Source organism: Aquarana catesbeiana, linkage group LG04 (assembly GCF_042186555.1).
Source record: "Aquarana catesbeiana isolate 2022-GZ linkage group LG04, ASM4218655v1, whole genome shotgun sequence".
Taxonomy (NCBI): domain Eukaryota; kingdom Metazoa; phylum Chordata; class Amphibia; order Anura; family Ranidae; genus Aquarana; species Aquarana catesbeiana.
The window spans coordinates 541,760,444-541,780,022 of record NC_133327.1 but is presented as its reverse complement, the minus strand read 5'-3'; the positions used below and the strand labels follow the sequence as shown (position 1 = coordinate 541,780,022).

General features: G+C 42.6%; 1 protein-coding gene across 1 annotated transcript in view; it reads right to left on the bottom strand.

The window, feature by feature from the left end:
• Positions 1-403: 403 nt before the first annotated feature.
• FSAF1 (40S small subunit processome assembly factor 1) overlaps positions 404-19,579 on the bottom strand; it is a 37,516-nt gene continuing 18,340 nt past the window's right edge. Inside the window, exons 6-7 of the mRNA XM_073627884.1 lie at positions 11,716-11,765; positions 404-2,638 (exon numbers count right to left, since the gene is read on the bottom strand). Of these exons, the coding sequence (XP_073483985.1) occupies positions 2,509-2,638; positions 11,716-11,765 (180 nt within the window). The 3' untranslated portion in view covers positions 404-2,508. The remainder of the gene's footprint in view (positions 2,639-11,715; positions 11,766-19,579) is intronic.

Genomic DNA, 19,579 nt, shown 5'->3' with positions numbered 1-19,579 from the left:
TCATAAACATCAATCCTAGTTGTGACTTTTCTCCTCCCGATGTGTTTTTCTGCTTGCCATATACAGTATACAAGGCAGGATGGATCCATGCTTTCATGTTGTTTACACCAAATTCTGACCCTACCATCTGAATGTCGCAGCTGAAATCGAGACTCATCAGACCTGCCAACGTTTTTTCAATCTTCTGTTGTCCAATTTTGGTGAGCCTGTGTGAATTGTAGCCTCAGTTTCCTGTCCTTAGCTGACAGGAGTGGGACCCAATGTGGTCTTCTGCTGCTGTAGCCCATCTGCTTCAAGGTCTGATGTGTTCTGCGTTCAGAGATGGAATTCTGCATCCCTTGGTTAGAACGAGTGGTTATTTGAGTTACTATTGCCTTTCTATCATCTCGAACCAGCCTGCCCATTCTCCTCTGACATCAACAGGGCATTTTCCGCCACACAACTGCCACTCACTTGATATTTTCTCTTTTTTGGACCATACTCTGTAAACCCTAGAGATGGTTGTGCGTGAAAATCCCAGTAGATGAGCAGTTTTTTAAATACTCAGACCAGCCTGTCTGGCACCAACAACCATATCACATTCAAAGTCACTTAAATCCCCTTTCTTCCCAATTCTGATGCTCGGTTTGAAGTTCAGCAAGTCGTCTTCGCCACATCTAGATGCCTAAATGCATTGAGTAGCTGCCATGTGATTGGCTGATTAGCAATTTGTGTTACCAAGCAATTGAACATGTGTACCCAATAAGAGTGTATTTTAAATGGAAAATTAAATTGTTGACTTACCCACCGAGAGATCTGAGAACAGCAAGGCATATATGTGGGCAATGTCAGCAAGACCAGAAAGTGGAAGAGTGGCAAGAATGTAGGAAAAATGTAGGAGAAGAGTGTGTTGTGTAGGACTAAATTCTTAACAGGATGGAGTAAAGATACATTGTAGTCAAGCAAGTACAATATGGATGTACAAGGGGACAGTGGAGGCAGAAAAAAATCATGTATGAGCAACTGTGCTTTCTTCTTGTAGGAAGGAACATTTTACACTTCAGTGCTAATACTATACACTGTCACTGCACTAATTACACTGGCTGGGAAGAGGTTAACATCTAGGAGCAATCAAGGGGTTAACTGTGTGCCTAACAATGTGTAATATATACTGATTTTACTAAGTGATCTTGTTTTTTCCCCTTTGCAGGGAATTTAAAAAAACAGCAAGATCGCCTGTCAGTGTACAGAGCACTGTGTTTTTTACCAACACAGAGCTCTTTCGTGAATGACGAAGCCGATCAGTGGGTCCCGGCGATCACTCATTGGCCGGGATCCACTGATCGGCCTATGCTGTAACAAATCATAGCACAGCTAGGGGGATTGGCGCACGCGCCTTACCTGGAAGCGCTGGTCATGTACCAGATACGAAATCAGCACACAGCGGCCGCCCTGCCACAGTAAATGTATGTGGGGCAGTCGCTAACTGGTTAAATTGATTCTAAAACACATCAAACTTACCTGTTCTGTGCAATATTTTTGCACAGAGCAGCCCTGATCTCCTTGTTTGGGTCCCCTGCCAGCGCTCCTGGCTCCCCCCCACCCTGCTGAGGACCCCCATAATAAACTGCTTGCTATTGGGGCACCCGTGCATGCTCTCTCCTGGGTCAGCTCTGATGTATCTATAAGACACACAGAGCACAACTTGGCCCTGCCCCCTCCTCACTGGCTGTGATTGACAATGGCTCCCCCTGCTGTGTCTGAGCTAATGGGGAGAAAGAGCGTGTCTCTGCTCTTTTGCACATCACTGGATCAAGATTAGGCTCAGGTAAGTATTTAGGCAGGGGGAGCTGAATACTGAAGTTTTTTTTTACCCTAATGCAGAGAATGCAGTAGGGTAAAAAATAAAAACCTTGAAGCTTTGGAACCACTTTCATTACACTTATTACAAATATAACAACAGAACCAGAAAAGGAGAGAAAAAATTTGAAGGGTCTCACTCCTGAGACGCTGGGCAAAAAACTGAGCTCTGTTTTGCAGATGGAGGGGTTTGGCCACCATGGGTGTTTTTTTAGCTTTGTTTGCACCTAGTGTCAAACTACTGCAGGTGGCTAAATCAATCCCGTTCATCATAAAAATCTGCTGTCTCCTTCAATGAAAAGAAGAGAAATCTATAATTTAATAGAATCAGCATATTTAACTATTACACAGAACAGAGATAATAAAAATGAGAGACTCGTTGGTAGGCCACCAAAGTGTTTTCCAAAGTTTGCTACCAATTAATGCTTGTCTGGTTGAAGGCTTCTGCTCATCGAGGTCCAACAGACAGTCTTTCCCCTTCAAGAGTGAAGGCAATAGAAGAATGATATTAGTTTTATTCAGCATATCAACCAGGAAACACCTGTAGTACTTAGCCCTTATGCTTCTCCCGTAATCTGCTTGATGCAACACTGTGTCTTCGCATATGCACCGATATCAGAAGACATTCCTCAGCCATTGTGTAGAATATATAGAATATAGGGTCATGTTTCATTTACTAACTTTGGATTGTTTAATCTTGGAAATATCTTTGCTACTCAGAATCAGTGCACCATCTCTAAACCTCCCGACCTGTCCATCTGGCAAAAATCCTGATGATCCTTTTGCTTTCCTTGATCTTCTGTAAAACATAAAAAATAAACAACAGTAACAAAAGACTGAACTACTGTATTATAGTGACATGTTATTAAAATGAATATTGCCAAAGTGAAACTACCTTTCCACCACTATATATTTAACACAAAAAAGAGCAAAAAAGAATGGGTTTAAAATAGGCTTCTGCTCATTCTGCAAGCCACTCCAATGTATTCATCAATCACATGCCCGGATATAGATTGATGTTCTTAAATGGTACTAGGCTTGCAACGATTATGTTCATAATTGATTAGTTGGACGATTATTGTTTTCGATTAATCGTATAAAAACCTCAAAAAAAAAAAAGTTTGGTGTATAATTTAACATGTAAAGTTAAAAAAAAAAAAAAAAAAAAAAAAGAAAAATTTTTCTTCAATATCTATGTGCAGTGGTAAATATAAAAAAAACAACTATCTAATCCACTCTGAGTATGACAAAGGAGATATAAAACTAATAGAGGTTAAATCTGGTACCTATCTTCAGGCTCAAAGATCAAAATTTTTATTCAAAGAAAAATATAAATCAATAGTAAAAAGACACTGTTTTGCAGATTTTCAGACAGGATTATAATATAATATTATGCATGACAGACTCCCTTGTGATAGGCAGGTAGCTGGATACAAGCTACCTGCTCCTGCTGTCACTTATGCTGGCAATACATTTAAAAACTCTAATTTTAAGAACGTTCGATTTTCTAATTGTTAGTAGGGTCAAATTGACATTTGTTTTCGACCACAGTGACAGGAAAATTGGAAGAAGTTGAATAGAAAACTTCTCAAATCAAATGAATTTTCAGACAGTGTATGTGGTTTTCATTCAGAAATGACATTCACTTTAAAATTGAATGTTAAAAGCAAGTGAAATTTTCGAACGCGGGTCGTGGTTTTGCACAGAGCAGCCCCGATCCATCCCTTCTGGGGTCCCCACTGGAGCTTCTGGCTCCACCTGCCTTCAGAATACCCCTATAGAAAGCCCCAAAGTATAAAATAAAGTGCCTCTATAGCAAGCCACAAAGTATAGTATAGAGTACCTCTATAGCAAGCCTCAAACTTTAGAATAGAGCACCCTTATAGCAAGGTAACCTTGCTTTGTGCACTGGTGCGCAGTCCTGTTGGAACAGGAAGAGGCCATTCCCAAACTGTTCCCACAAAGTTGGAAGCATAAAATTGCCCAAAATGTCTTGGTATGCTGACGCCTTAAGCGTTTCCTTCACTGGAACTAAGGGGCCAAACTCAACCCCTGAAAAACAACCCCACACCATATTCCCCCCTCCACCAAATGATTTGGACCAGTGCACAAAGGAAGGTCCATAAAGACATGGATGAGCGAGTTTGGGGTGGAAGAACTTGACTGGCCTGCACAGAGTCCTGACCTCAACCTGATAGAACACCTTTGGGATGAATTAGAGTGGAGACTGTGAGCCAGGCCTTCTCGTCCAACATCAGTGCCTGACCTCACAAGTTAGTAGGGTCAAATTGACATTTGTTTTCGACCACACTGACAGGAAAATTGGAAGAAGTTGAATAGAAAACTTCTCAAATCAAATGAATTTTCAGACAGTGTATGTGGTTTTCATTCAGAAATGACATTCACTTTAAAATTGAATGTTAAAAGCAAGTGAAATTTTCGAACGCGGGTCGTGGTTTTGCACAGAGCAGCCCCGATCCATCCCTTCTGGGGTCCCCACTGGAGCTTCTGGCTCCACCTGCCTTCAGAATACCTGATGGCGAAAAGCCCAGGAGGTTTCTACACCCCCTGGTAGAATGAGCTCTTACCCTAAAGGGAAGAGCTTTACGTTTCAGACCATAGGCCCTAATGACCAAATGACGGACCCAATTGGCAATGGAAGCCTTGGAAGCTGCCTGCCCCTTCTTGGGTCCTTTTGGTAAAACAAAAACTGAGTCTGATCGTCGGATTTCCGCAGATCTAGACAAACAAACCTTGACTGCTCGGACAACATCCAAGGAATGCAGTAGTCTCTCTTCCGCCAAACGAGGCTGAGAGAAAGAAGAAGGCAAAATAATGTCCTGATTTAAATGAAAGGCTGACACCACCTTTGGCAAAAAGGATGGAGCAGGTAGTAACACGACCCTGTCGTTGTGAAGGATCAGCTATGGTTCCCTGCACGAAAGGGCCGCCAACTCCAACACCCTTCTAGCCGAGGTGATGGCCATCAGGAAGGCTAGCTTGCGTGACAGCAAGTCTAATGGAATTTCCTTGATAGGTTCAAAATGGTTGTTTCTGTAACACAGACATCACCAAGTTCAAGTCCTGAGGACACATAGATGACCTAATGGGGGGAAGCAAATGAGTTGCCCCCTGCATAAAGGTTTGGACCAGCGAATGGGAGGCTAAAAGGCCTTTGGAAAAACACTGACAGGGCTGAAATCTGACCTCTGATTGTACTCAAAGCCAATCCGATTTCCACAGCTGACAGTAGAAAAGAGAGAATTTTCCCAATCACGTATTTCCAAGGATGCCATTTTCTGGCTTCACACCAAGGGATAAAAGTCTTCCAGACCTTACGATAGATCTTCCTAGTGACAGCTTTTCTAGCATTCCCGAGTTAGACACCACTGGTCCCGAGATGCCATGGTCCTTTTTAACACCCTGGCTTTAATAGCCATGCCGAGACTGTAAATTGTGGTAGAATATAGGACCTTAAGACAGTAGACCGGGGCGACGTGGAAGCGTCCATGACCCATCTATTGTCAGTCTCACAATCTCCGGGAACCAGGGCCTTCTGGGCCATGCTGGTGCCATCAGAATGACTGGAACCCCCCTCTCGCCGAATCCTGCGCAACAAATGTGGAAGGAGAGGGATCGGAAGGAAAGCATAAACCAGGGACACAAACTGCTGTAACTTGTTGTTGAACCTGGATGCCAGTAGGTCGACCTCTGGCCATCCCCAACGCTGGCAAATTTCCTGGAACACCCCTGGGTGTAGGGACCATTCCCCCGGGCAGATCTGCTGGCGGCTGAGATAATCTGCCTTCCAGTTCTCTACTCCCGGGATATGGACTGCCGATAGAATCGGCACATGTCCCTCTGCCCAGGCTAGTAAGTAGTTCACCTCCTTTCGAGCTGAATGAATCCTGGTACCGCCTTTGTGGTTTATATAGGCCACTGCAGTGGCATTGTCGGACTGAACCCTGATAGGACACTCCTGAAACTCCACCGTACAGGACCGTAGGGCCTGTAATTCCAGGACGTTGATGGGCAGGATCTATTCTGTCCTTGACCATTTCCCCTGAGCTGTGAGCCCCTCTAGGGTCGCTCCCCAGCCTGAGAGACTGGCATCTGTAGTCAGTACTCTCCAAGTTACCGGGAGGAAGGATTTTCCCTTTCACTGGTTCTGATCCTGCAACCACCAGTGTAGGCTTAAGCGTGCCCGAGGAGATAAGAACAATGGATAATCCAGGGCTTGTCCTCTTTTGTTCCAAGCCAACAAGATGTTTTGTTGTAAAGGCCTGGAATGGAACTGGGCATAGGGCACTGCCTCGAAGGAGGACACCATCCTTCCTAGAAGACTCATACAGAGCTGAATGGAGGGTTGTCTGGTGTCTCTAACTGACGCAGCTGATCCTTCAGGACACAGATCCTTGTGGGTGGCAAAAAAACCCTTGCTTGGACCGTATCTAGGATCAGACCTAAATACTTTAGACTTTGAGCTGGTCTCAAGGTTGACTTTTTGGCATTTATGATCCAGCAAAAGCTTTCCAAATACTGCACTGTGCATGTTATGCTCTGTTCTAGAGCTTGTAGTGATCTCTGAGCAGGAGGTCGTCCAGATACCCGTATAACATAGATTGATGCGCTCTGATACAAAGTTCAAACAATGTGAGAAAAGAACTTTTTGTGCTAAAAAACGAATGTGAAAAAAATTGCTACCAAATCGCTAAAAAAAATCGCATATATATATAAAATCGCAAATATATGAAAAAATCGCAAATATTTAAAAACTGTGTTCCTCCAGTTATACAAATCCACTGGAAGTGGTGCGATATCTCCAAAGTAAACTAAGCAACAATTGTGTATAGATATACTAAAAATGCGTTTGCAAATAGTAATCAATCCAAATTTGTGCCAATAAATAAATAAATTAGATATATTCCCTGTGATAAGTGTTGAATCCTCCATAATAAAAAATAAATAAATGATATGCTTATAAAGGTGCAATATATATATACAATTGATGAGTATAAATAGATAAATAGTGCCAATAGAATCTGATTAAATATAGATGATTAAATTCATGAGATAGGATAAGTAACAGGCAACAGTTCAATCCTCAGTAATCTGGGATATCTGGATTCCTGCAGTACTTATTTGTTCACCCTCTAAGCTATTTCTTCCACAGCCACAATATATGGTAATTTTTTCAGTATCAAGTGGTTTTATGTAAAATAAACAAAGAGAGAAAACATTGCGCAGTATTGTTACAATAAAAGTTCACAGGCAAAACAGCACAGTGATACACTCACGTGTGCCTGACTTGTTTTAGGCATGCAGATAAGCAGATAGGCAGATCTCAGCTGGCTTGTAAGGACAAAGCTTGCTACGCAAGCTGCTGCTGCTTGATACAATGTATTCAGCAGACTGTGTTCTAGGCTCCTCAGTTAAGGTACTGAGGTGTGGCTCAGAGGCAAAGAAACAGGAACACTAAATAGGCAGTCATGAGTTCAATACCTCCTTGAGCCACTTGTAGCATGACCACGCCTGGCCATCTGCACAGGGCATGGTAGGGACCGTGACAGTTCCCCCCCTAGGAATGCCCTCTGGGCATGAACAGATAGTGCGTCAACAACGTCCATACTATATGAATCAATAAAAGAGTTAGAAAACTTTAGGAGGAGCCTAGGACACAGTCTGCTGAATACATTGTATCAAGCAGCAGCAGCTTGCGTAGCAAGCCTTGTCTTTACAAGCCAGCTGAGATCTGCCTATCTGCTTATCTGCATGCCTAAAACAAGTCAGGCACACGTGAGTGTATCACTGTGCTGTTTTGCCTGTGAACTTTTATTGTAACAATATTGCGCAATGTTTTCTCTCTGTTTATTTTACATAAAACCACTTGATACTGAGAAAATTACCATTCATTGTGGCTGTGGAAGAAATAGCTCAGAGGGTGAACAAATAAGTACTGCAGGAATCCAGATATCCCAGATTACTGAGGATTGAACTATCACCTGTTACTTATCCTATCTCATGAATTTAATCATCTATATTTAATCAGATTCTATTGGCACTATTTATCTATTTATACTCATCAATTCTATATATATTGCACCATTATAAGCATATCATTTATTTATTTTTTATTATGGAGGATTCAACACTTATCACAGGGAATATATCTAATTTATTTATTTATTGGCACTAATTTGGATTGATTACTATTTGCAAACGCATTTTTAGTATATCTATACACAATTGTTGCTTAGTTTACTTTGGAGATATCGCACCACTTCCAGTGGATTTGTATAACTGGAGGAACACAGTTTTTAAATATTTGCGATTTTTTCATATATTTGCGATTTTTTATATATGCGATTTTTTAGCGATTTGGTAGCAATTTTTTTCACATTGGTTTTTTAGCACAAAAAATTCTTTTCTCATATTGTTTGAACTTTGTATCAGAGCGCATCAATCTATGTTATATGTTTTAATTTTTAGGGGATTCTGACCACTATATAATTGATAGCAGCTTGATATCATTGTCAATCTAACAATTTTTATTTAATTAATTGCACGTGCATTCACATACATTTGATTTACACTTATTTGATTGTATATGTCACGTTAGAACATTATTGCGCTTGGTGTTTTTGTTTATTTACGTCCAGATACCCGAGCACCAGAATCCCTTGGGCCCTTAAACGACCCAGTGCTGGTCCTAGGACCTTTGTGAACACCCAGGGGAGCTGTAGAAAGCCTGAAGGGTAGAGCCACAAATTGAAAATTACGTTCCTCTACTGCAAATCGCAGGAACCTGATGAGGCTGAAAAGATAGGTACGTGTAAATACGCGTCTTTTATATCGATGGAAGCTAGAAAGTCTCCTATCTGGAGTGCGGCTACTACTGAGCAGACAGACTCCATTCGAAAGGACTGGATCAGTAGATACTGGTTCAGGGATCTTAGGCCCAAAATGGGCCTTGTGTCTCCGTTTGGTTTTTGAACCGTAAACAGGCTCAAGTAAAACCCTGCACCCCTTTTGGGTACAGGAACCTCTACAATCACTCCTTGATGCACTAAATGATGCGGTGCCTGAAGCAATAAGTCTCTTTTTGGAAGATCCGAGGGAACGCTGGATCTTAGAAACCTCTGAGGGGGAACCCCCGCAACTCCAGCTTGTAACCGCGGGATGTAGCCCCGAGGCCGCATTACAGGCAAAAACTCGCAGGATCTTGAGTCTTCTTTGCAGGGCTCGGGTACCATTTATCTAAGCATATAGAGCCTGTGTCAAATGGATCCAATCAGTCAGTCCCTTGATTCATTCAAGAACCGTTTGTGGGACTAGAGACCTGGAGCTCAAATAACCATGCCATCCACCTTGCAGACACTGGTAAAAAAGTGAAGTACTTCCTGTATGGGAGGGGTTATATAGGGGATCACTTCCTGTCTAAAGACCTTTGGTCTACCAGTGTTCATTCACCTGGAGATGAAGTATAACCCAGTAGGCAATGAATATTAACCTAACTCTGTGTCCCATGATGTATGAAAAAGAAAAGCGCATAGGAACTCAGATGGTGGACTGTGAGGGTCAATTATTGCTATTCCATTCAGGGGGGAATCAAAATAGGTCCAAAAAAGTAGGATCCTAGATGGACCAACAGCAGAATAGAGTAAGAGCAAACAGCTAACCGCTATTGTGGTCAGTGGATAATAACATATTAGCTGTTTGCTCTTAAGCCGGCCATGGAGCGATTTTATTTCCTGCAACCACAGGTCCGCACCGGTAGAACACACTGATTACTGCTAGCAGCTACTGCATCATAGCTGCTTAGCTATAATCACATTTAAAATCCGACAGCTGCTTGTACCCAAGTTGATAGATGGATCAAATCAAATCAGCCTACTCATACATGGTTTGAATCTCTGCCAGTCCCTGCTGAACTGGCCGAGATTAGAAGCGTCTATGGATGGCTTTACTCCATGGATTCTGCTGTTGGTCCATCTAGGATCCCCCTTTTTTGGACCTATATTTGATGCCCCCCTGGATGGATTAGCATTACAGGGACACCTTCACTGATATAATTATAGCATTAATTGATAGCACCCAGCCTAATGTTTGTTTTATACGATCACCCACTGTTAGAATTCAACATTGCAACAAACCCCTGAAGAAGACTCATACTCTCTGCAAGTTAATTGTTGAATATGTGCGTATATATATATATATATATATATATATATATATATATATATATATATATATACACGCACACACACAAACTTATATATACACACACACACACACAATGTGACCTTTTGGTCATTTTTAAAGTTGTTCTATCAATAAAAGTTTGTAATATTTTTTATGTATATATTCTTTATGGGCTTTTTTTTGCATTAGAATCCTTCTCCCCTGAAAAAATAAAAAATCTGGTTAGAAGCTAAAAACTGTATTTAAAAAATGCATGTCTTTATACACACTGCTTTAGCAGACAAACTGTCATCTCGTTTAGGTTCAGATCTTGTTAAATTGATAAGCTCCTTGTTTATTTTATCTTATCTCTGTTTTATTAACAGATCAAAGTGTATGTAAACTCCAACAATTTAGGTGTTACCAAACCCAGGACCCTGCATTCACTATAGCTGGTCTCCCACAGTACACAGAACATGGAAATGTAATTATTTTCGTAAATATAAACGGCTAAATACCCTTTCTCATCAGCAGTATATAGCAACTTGTGACTTCTACCAGTATCTGGTAGAGCACTGGTTAAAGCTTGTAAAAGTATTTATTCTTTTCTGACTGTCCAATGAGGCTGCATGACCCCTGACCCTCTGTCTGGACAGTGCTGATCACACGCACCCTCCCAAAAAAACTAAAAAACGCTCTAGCAATGCACACTACACTGAGCATGTGCAGAGTACCTTCTAGGGCTCTGCACTATCAGCAGATGGATTGGGGACTGTGGAAGAAGGGGAGGATCACAGAAGATAGGATCAAACAGCCTTTTTACACAATGTGGAGGATTAACCCCTTAGGTTCCACAGTGAGTATAACAAGCATGCTTTACTGCATATACAGACTCATGTTACTATTGTGGGTTTAGTATCACTTTAACTTCTCGTATTTGCTCCCTTTTGGTCTGTTAAACATACCTTTGAAGGTGGTTTGTTATAAAATATACCTGTGGATACTGGTAGACATGGCTCCTAACTTACTGTGTACAATGTTATCAGCCATTCACAGTTTACCTCTGGGTTACATAACCCCCACCCATGTTATGAAAATAAGCGGGGTGGGGGGGGATCCGTAGTCCTAACACACTTCCTGTCTTAATGCGACAACACTGCTCTTTCACAGACACAGTAAAGGGAGTATGCATTGTCATCTTAGGACATGAAGAGGTTACTGGCAGGATCAGGTAAATGTAGGATTAAAAAGGATAAAAGCCTGCAAAAAAAAGAAAACTAATGCAGCCATCACATTTAAGTGCTTGTAAGCAGCAAAAGGTTATATTTTTATCTAGAGTCTAGTTTCACTTTAACTACAATGTAATCATAATGTCACTCCCCCGCCTCTCCATCTCATCCAATCAGAGAAATCTTTGCAATCATTCAAAAATGCAAAGCATCCTCTGAATACCAAAAAGCCAACCTCCTGTGTTCAGAATGCAGCAGGTCGGCCACTCAGCACAGGACCAAGAAGCAAGTGGACAACACTGGGGTAGTGGCCAGGTATTGTATATACATATTTACACTGGTCCCAGCTGTAACTATATATAAATTAGCCATACCTGGAATTCATTTCTAATGTGTGAATCAAAGAGTTATATAGTATTATGGAGGACAATCTTCCTACAATAACATAAACCCCATACAAACTTACCTGACATTCTGTGTTTGTTTCTGTTTTTTCCTTACTGGTTCCATACTTTCCTAATTTTGGAAAACAAGGAAGATCATGGTGAAACTAGGGAAAACACAACTGGCACTAACAATGTAACATACCAACAGAAAAAGATTATCATTTCCCGGTTAAAGTGGCTGTAAACCTCAGACATGATAAATGAACAAAGTACAGTACATCCTTCTTTAGTGTGTACTAGTCTGAATCCAAAGCAAGCAGTTTCTGCGGACTCCACAGCCTTCCAGGAGACACCCCCCCAGCACACAGCAGGTGACTGACAGCCTCAGCTCTGTATAATTCCCTATGGCAGTGTATAGAGTGGGTGTGTACCTCCCCTCACCTAGGTTTCAGGTTTCACTGGGCTCTGTGCTCTAGCGCTGCAGTGTGTGTGACATCACCTCCCCACCTATTGCTTTCTACTGCTGGGAAAAATGTTTGATCGGTGTGTTTTATAAGGCTACATACATAGTTACATAGTAGGTAAGGTTGAACAAAGACAATAGTTCATCCAGTTCAACCTGTGTAGGTGCACATGTCAGTGTCTATAATTACTTCCCATATCCCTGTATGTTGTGTTCTTTAAGATGCACATCCAAGAGTCACTTAAAAATATCCATACTCCGTAGCCTCCACCAATTGTAGAAGAGAGTTGCACATCCTTATTGCCCTGACAGTGAAAAACCCCCTGCACAGTTTAAAGTTAAACCGCTTCTCCTCCAATCTCATTGTGTGTCCCCGTGTCCTCTTACATTCCTTGAGACTGAATAGTTTTTTTCTGACCATTGAGGTATTTGTAAATCGCTATCATATCTCCTCTCAAGTGTCGTTTCTCCAGAGAGAATAGATTTAGTGTTTCCTGTCGTTCCTCGTAATCGAGGTCCTCCAGTCCCCCTATTAGTTTTGTTGCCCTTCTTTGGACTCTCTCCAGTTCCAGCACATCCTTTCTGAGGACTGGTGACCAGAACTGCACAGGATACACCAGATGTGGCCTAACCAGAGTTTTAGAAAGCCTGTGGTAAGATTGGGTGAGCACTTGAATAACATAAAGAATGGGTTTAGAAAGCACAGCCTTTCCTATCACTTTAGGCAGTTCCATATTAGGGACCCCTCTTTGCTTACCTTTATTGGTATGGATAAAATTGATAATCATTGGAGGGGCAATGATATGCGCAAAGCTGTATCACAAAATGAAACGAGGTGGATATATGAATTATGTACTCTGCATCCACAGGGAATGAATTTAGATATAGATTTAAAATGTTTTTTTAACCAATTATTAACTAACTGTCCAGATAAAATGGTATTTAAAATCACATGGGGTGGGTGGGAACTGCTAGTATCCGTTGGCATAAAAGTATTTTTACAAATTTTAACGCATTTCTATGAGCCTGCTAGCATTCTTTACACATAGGGAGGATTTATATGTAGAATTATATATTTATGTAGATTCCTATATATTATCGCCACTAGATGGCGGTAGTGGGTCTTTTGTATAAAAACAGTATTTGAATTTAATTGATTTTAATTAATTGTAGTTTTTATGTGTAAAATGTATTTTTATGATGGTGTAATAATAAATACCAAATTATTGCATTGATTACACCACCATAAAAATACATTTTACACATAAAAATTACAATTCAGCCGTGAAGATGAATTGCATTAGCAGAGTGCTGTGTGATATGTGCATTTACCACAAAAGAATCCAATATGGGAGTTCCCTGGAAACGTTGCCTGAAGGGTATATAAGGGTAATCACACACCTGAGTCCTTAGCTTCTGATGACGTCATTTGCCATGACGAAATATGTCAAGCTAGAACGCATTGGTTTGTTGGATCAAGTTTTAGATGATATACAGCAAGCCTAAATCGATTTATTGGAGAGTTTGCGAGGACTTTAAATGATATACCAAGCTGTTGTTTTCATCAACCCGCTTGAGAACTGTATTTGGCTTTTAAAGTTTTATTAAAGAGCCGTACTGGTTTACACTATGTGGAGCCCACTTTTCTTTTCTTTTTGAATACTATATGGTTGTCCATTTGGAGCATGGATAGTGGCAGGGGGCTGCTGGTCGGAGTTCATGTGTGGAGCCTGTGACCGCCGAGACCTGATCACGGTCTGGATCTCGTACAGTGTGGGTGAGCTGAGTTTTTCTCTCTGGGCTGTTCCCCGGGACCACGGACCACAAGCTACCAACGGGAGCTGATTCCAGCCACCTCTGGACACACAGCCCACACATCGCTTTTGACCGCTCTTGCTGTAAGGTACTGAGGGTCAACTTCATTCAGTGAGTAGGGACCTTCACCTTTCTATGAATCAGTTGCGAGCACAATCAACAGTTTTTTTCACCATTGTGGGACATAGAGCACATTTACAATTGAGTAAGAAGTACAGCGATGTGAGCGGACGTGCGTGACTGTAGCTCCGCTTGTGGCAGATCCTTCTACATCCATCCTGCACATTAGGAACACCGGAATCCTCCTCTAAAAACTAGTTAGACCTGGCACAGTGACCCGAGAACATCATGTCCCCGCCGAAGCGAGCCAACACAGCCTCCTCGTCGCTGGAGCGGTACCGAATGACGGAGCGAGATGCTGAGGGTCAAGATGGCGCCGTGCCAGCAGAGCACGCGGCCTCTCCTGCAGAGCAAGAGCCAGACGGCACCGCAAAGGTACTGGAGGCAATATCCCTATGTCAGTCCACCTTGACAACCAAAATAGAGGAGGTGAAGGTGGACATTTCACTAATTAGACATGATATGACAAAACTCAGGGAACGGGTCACTGAGACTGAGACTAGAATCGGGCGGGTGGAGGACACATTATACCCTATGCAGAACTCACAAGAGGACATGCAGCGTCAGCTGCAACAATTGGCACAAAAGCATGATGACCTGGAGAACCGGGCCCGCAGATCCAACCTCCGGTTTATTGGATTGCCGGAGGGCTCCGAAGGCACAGACCCAGCCACCTTCCTAGAGCAACTATTGATTACAACATACGGTAGAGAGGCATTTTCAGCCACATTTGTAGTGGAACGGGCCCACCGCATGCCAGCCCGCCGCCCACCTGAAGGGGCACCCCCACGTACATTCATTGCAAAGCTGTTGAACTTTAGGGACCGAGATGCGGTCCTACGGCTGGCTAGACTAAAGGGAAATATCCCATATTAATCCGGATCCATCTCAGCGTTCCCGGACTTCTCGGCAGAGGTCCAGCGCCAAAGAGCCCGTTTCTAGGAAGTTAAACGCCGCCTGAGAGCACACCATATAAAGTATGCAATGCTTTTCCCAGCCCGACTTCGTATAATAGGTGAAGACCGGGTACACTTTTTTGAGGACCCAGCTCTGGCTTCAGCGTGGCTGGATCAACAAGACGCGCAGAGAAACCGCCCGGCCTAGCGCATGTCCCCGCCGCCAACCAAAGTAAGTGACACTGCATAACTCCATGAAATACACTACTTCTTATGACTGCCATAATACGGACCCACAGGTGTGATTATACTGACCCCGCATGTGGATGGATGATCAAAGAAAATCGCACTATGCTGCCCTGAATCTATCTATTAAACACCTCAACCCTCCACTGTTTAAAACCTTTGATATCACCATGCCTCATATAATGCTTAAATCATATACGATTTATGTCACAGGAACTGTATATTTCCCCTTAAAAGTGCCTGCGCGGCAGCCATCTATGACCGGAACAGACAAATATCCCGGATCATTTAATCAGTCTTCTCCTCCTCCTTTTATGTTTTACTTTTCTTAAACCCCCACCTTACCACTAACTGTGCCAAAATGGAATACAGAGAAATGCTATTGCCTCACCGCCGCACACTAAAACATGGGGTTTGCACTTGATCTTGCGCAATTCTTCTTGCTAGATGCCACAGTGGAGTATGGATTCCACTTTACGGAAACTTTTTTATTTGCCGTATAACTATCATTACGTTTGTTCCATCGCTGGAGTACTATCCAGTATTTGTTCGCCCCTAACGGGAGTTCGGTTATGTCAACACTGACGTTGCCCAATAGGCTATCGACGGTGCTGACCCGTTCAATGTGCATCTGCTTTTTATTTTTTGTTCTAAATGCCTTTACAATAACATATCTTTTTTACAGCAGCACAAGTTTTGGGATACAAGCCCCAGTCAAGTTTGGGCGGCTGAGGGCAGGGAGGGCGGGAAGGAAAAATGTTAAGGTTCAAGTTAAGTTAAAGAACATGTATAATATCCTGCAATGTACTGAAGTGAATGTGTATGTGTACTATTATGTGGAGGGGAGAGAAGTGACTGTGATCGCCTTGGAGAGGAGAGGGGTGGCATGTGTCCCTAAAATGTACCTTTGTTGTATCCTAAAAAATTGGTTGGGTCATTGACATGGCTAACTTAAAATTCCTTACTTGGAATATCTGTGGGATCCGAGAAACTAAAACGCACGGCAGTTTTTACCTGCCTTAAAACATATCGTGCAGATATCACTGTCTTAGTTGAGACCCATGTTACTGGGCAGCTCCAGCTTGCGCTGAAGCGGCCTTGGATAGGTTGGGCGTTTCACGCCACCCACTCTCCTTACTCTTGCGGGGTCTCAGTTCTTATAGCTAAAACTGCACCCTTTGCACTAATTTCGGTACGCACAGACCCCCAAGGTAGCTTTGTCTTCCTACAGTGTATACTATATGGTTCTCAATACTTAGTTATGGCTTTCTACATACCCCCACCGTATAAATCTAACTTAATCACAGAAGGCCTGCTATATATGGCTCAACACCCCAATATACCTGCTATTTGGCTGGGGGACTTCAATATGGTTCTGAACCCCCAGATAGATAGAGTACAGTCAAGTCAAAATGCCCATCCCCCTGACACTACCAGACTAGTGCGCACGTTAAAAGAATTCTCGTTAACTGACACATGGAGATATAGACACCCCCACGACCTGGTGTATTCATGTTTCTCGGCGACTCACTCCACTATGTCCCGAATTGACCTTATTCTAATTTCTGACATGTTACTTCCCCGACTAACAGGTTCAGGATACCACACTAGATCCCTTTCTGATCATGCCCCTTGTTGGGCAACATTGCAACTAACCCAGAATATAGGACCTCGAACCTGGCGCCTGCACCCCTTTTGGTTATAAATGTTGAAAGATCAAGAGGATATACACACAGAATGGCAATTTTATTTTAAGGTCAACAAAAACACTGCCTCAGTGGGACATGTCTGGGAAGCGTACAAATTACATATTCGCACTATCCTCTCCTCGCGAATAAACAGAATAAAAACCTCCTCCAATGTAATTCTCGATCAAGCCTCAGACAAGGTAGATTTACTAACAATGGAATTTCACAAAGATCCCACTCAGGATAGAGCAGCAACACTCAGACTACATACACGCCTCTTAGACCAGTTACATTACGAAAAAGCTAAAAAAAAAAACTTTTCTTCTTAAAACAACGCGTGTTCGAACAAGGGGAACGCGCCGGCAAATTACTAGCATATCTGGCCCATCAAGACACTAACCCCACAGTAGTAGTAACCTTGTCAGGTCCTCATAACGTTATACTTTCAGACCCTCCTGTGGTTGCGGAAGCATTTCGCAAATACTATTCGGATTTATATTCCTCTAAGGTCACAGCCACTACACAGGAAACCAGATCATTCCTTCAGGAGGTCCCCTTTCCACAGTTATCTGAATCCCAATTACAAGAACTAGAGGCTCCTCTCACGTTATATGAAATTGCCCTAGCTATAGCATCATTAGCACCAGCTAAAGCACCGGGAGGAGATGGTATCCCATTGGATTTCTACGCAGCATACTCAGAGGTACTAGCCCCCGAACTTTTGAAATTGTATAACCATATATTTGAAACTGAATCTCCTCCTGAAACCCTCCGCCAGGCGGTAATCATAGTAATTCCCAAGCCAGGTAAAGATCCCCAATTACCAGAATCCTATCGCCCTATTTCACTCCTCCAAGCAGACATAAAAATATTAGCTAAAATACTAGCCATACGCCTCAACAATAGTATTCTCTCCCTTATTCATCCCGATCAGACGGGATTCATGCCTGGGAAAAACACAGCCATGAATTTAAGACGCCTCCACATGAACATTCAAGTGGATCACGAGAATATGGGTGATAGAGCAGTAGTGGCGCTTGACACCGCAAAGGCGTTCGATTCGGTGGAATGGGGATACCTTTGGGAATGCCTGCGGGGATATGGCTTTGGTCCCAATTTCATAAAATGGGTACAATTATTATATTACTTCCCGGTGGCAAGAGTGGTGGTGAACGGATGGACGTCCAATCCCTTCCCGCTGGGAAGAGGAACCCGTCAGGGGTGCCCACTATCCCCTCTATTGTACGCCTTGGTGGTGGAGCCTCTCGCCATCTCCCTCAGACAGAACCCACACATACAGGGGCTACGAGCGGGACCTTTAACGGAGACGTTAAGCTTGTACGCAGATGACATGCTTCTATACTTAGAGGATACTGGCCCATCTCTACAAGCAGCCTTACTGACCATTGAGAAATTCGGAAAACATTCGGGTCTCAGTATGAACTGGACTAAATCTCAGATTCTCCCCTTAGACGTGTCACCCCCAACACACAGCGCGGCCTCTCTTCCTTTGCAAAGAGTTGCCTCCATTAAATATTTAGGTGTAGAAATCACTAGAGACCCCCTGGAATATGTCACTAATAACATTGAACCGCTCTTTTCCTATTTAAAATCCCGCACGCAAACCTGGGCGAGACTCCCTCTAGGAATAACGGGTAGAATTAATCTATTTAAGATGATACTATTGCCGAAGTTCCTCTATGTACTCTGGAATTCCCCAATTTTTATTCCCCTTAAAACCTTCAAAACAATTGATAAAATTCCCAATTCCTTTGTTTGGGGTCCTAACAGGCACAAACTGGCCTGGAATACGCTCAAGAACCCAACCTCCTCTGGCAGGGCAGCCCTACCCGATGTATATACATATTACATAGCAGCTCAGCTCTCACACTTTTACTATATCCACAAAACAAGATGAAGAAAGATATCAAATCCTAGTATGCAAAAAAGCCAATAAAGATTTGTACTCCCCATTGCAGGTGCTCTTTAGAGGCGGTAATACGAAGCACAAGAAAGAGGACTGAAACTCGCTGTTATCCCAACACAGACGTGTGGGAGAGAGCAGCCAGACTTATTGGAACTGATTTCTTTCATTCGCACACACCCCTGTGGCACAATCCCCAATTGAGGGAACTGGTGTCTTTACCTGGGGCCTCCAGTTGGGCCGCTAAGGGAATAGTGTTCTTATTCAAGGTCATTACTATATTTGGCATAAGAAACTTTCAAACAATTTGCGAAGAGCATGACCTCTCCCCCCATATGCAATTTAGATATATACAACTAAAACACGCACTTCAAACACAATTTGCAAATGGTTTTCCCAACCCACAATCACTAACACTGGTGGACGTGATCACAGGAACGAACCCTGACAAACTTATTTCCACTTTATACGCCACACTGCGTACCAAGACGGTAGCTAGGATCATTGACAATGCGAGGATTAGATGGGAAGATGACGTAGGACCAATAGATAATTCTGACTGGGAAGACATACTAGAGAATGTTAAAAAAACATCACCTAAAATTTCAGAACGCCTCACCCAACTATATATAATACACAAATCCTACCTTACGCCCGCTAGAATCGCTAAATTCTCCTCACAACATAACCCAAATTGCCCAAGGTGCTCTAGTAATCCGTGCACATTTTTCCATTTACTATGGTTGTGCCCAGAGATACAAAGCTACTGGGTACAGATTATAAAATTCCTTC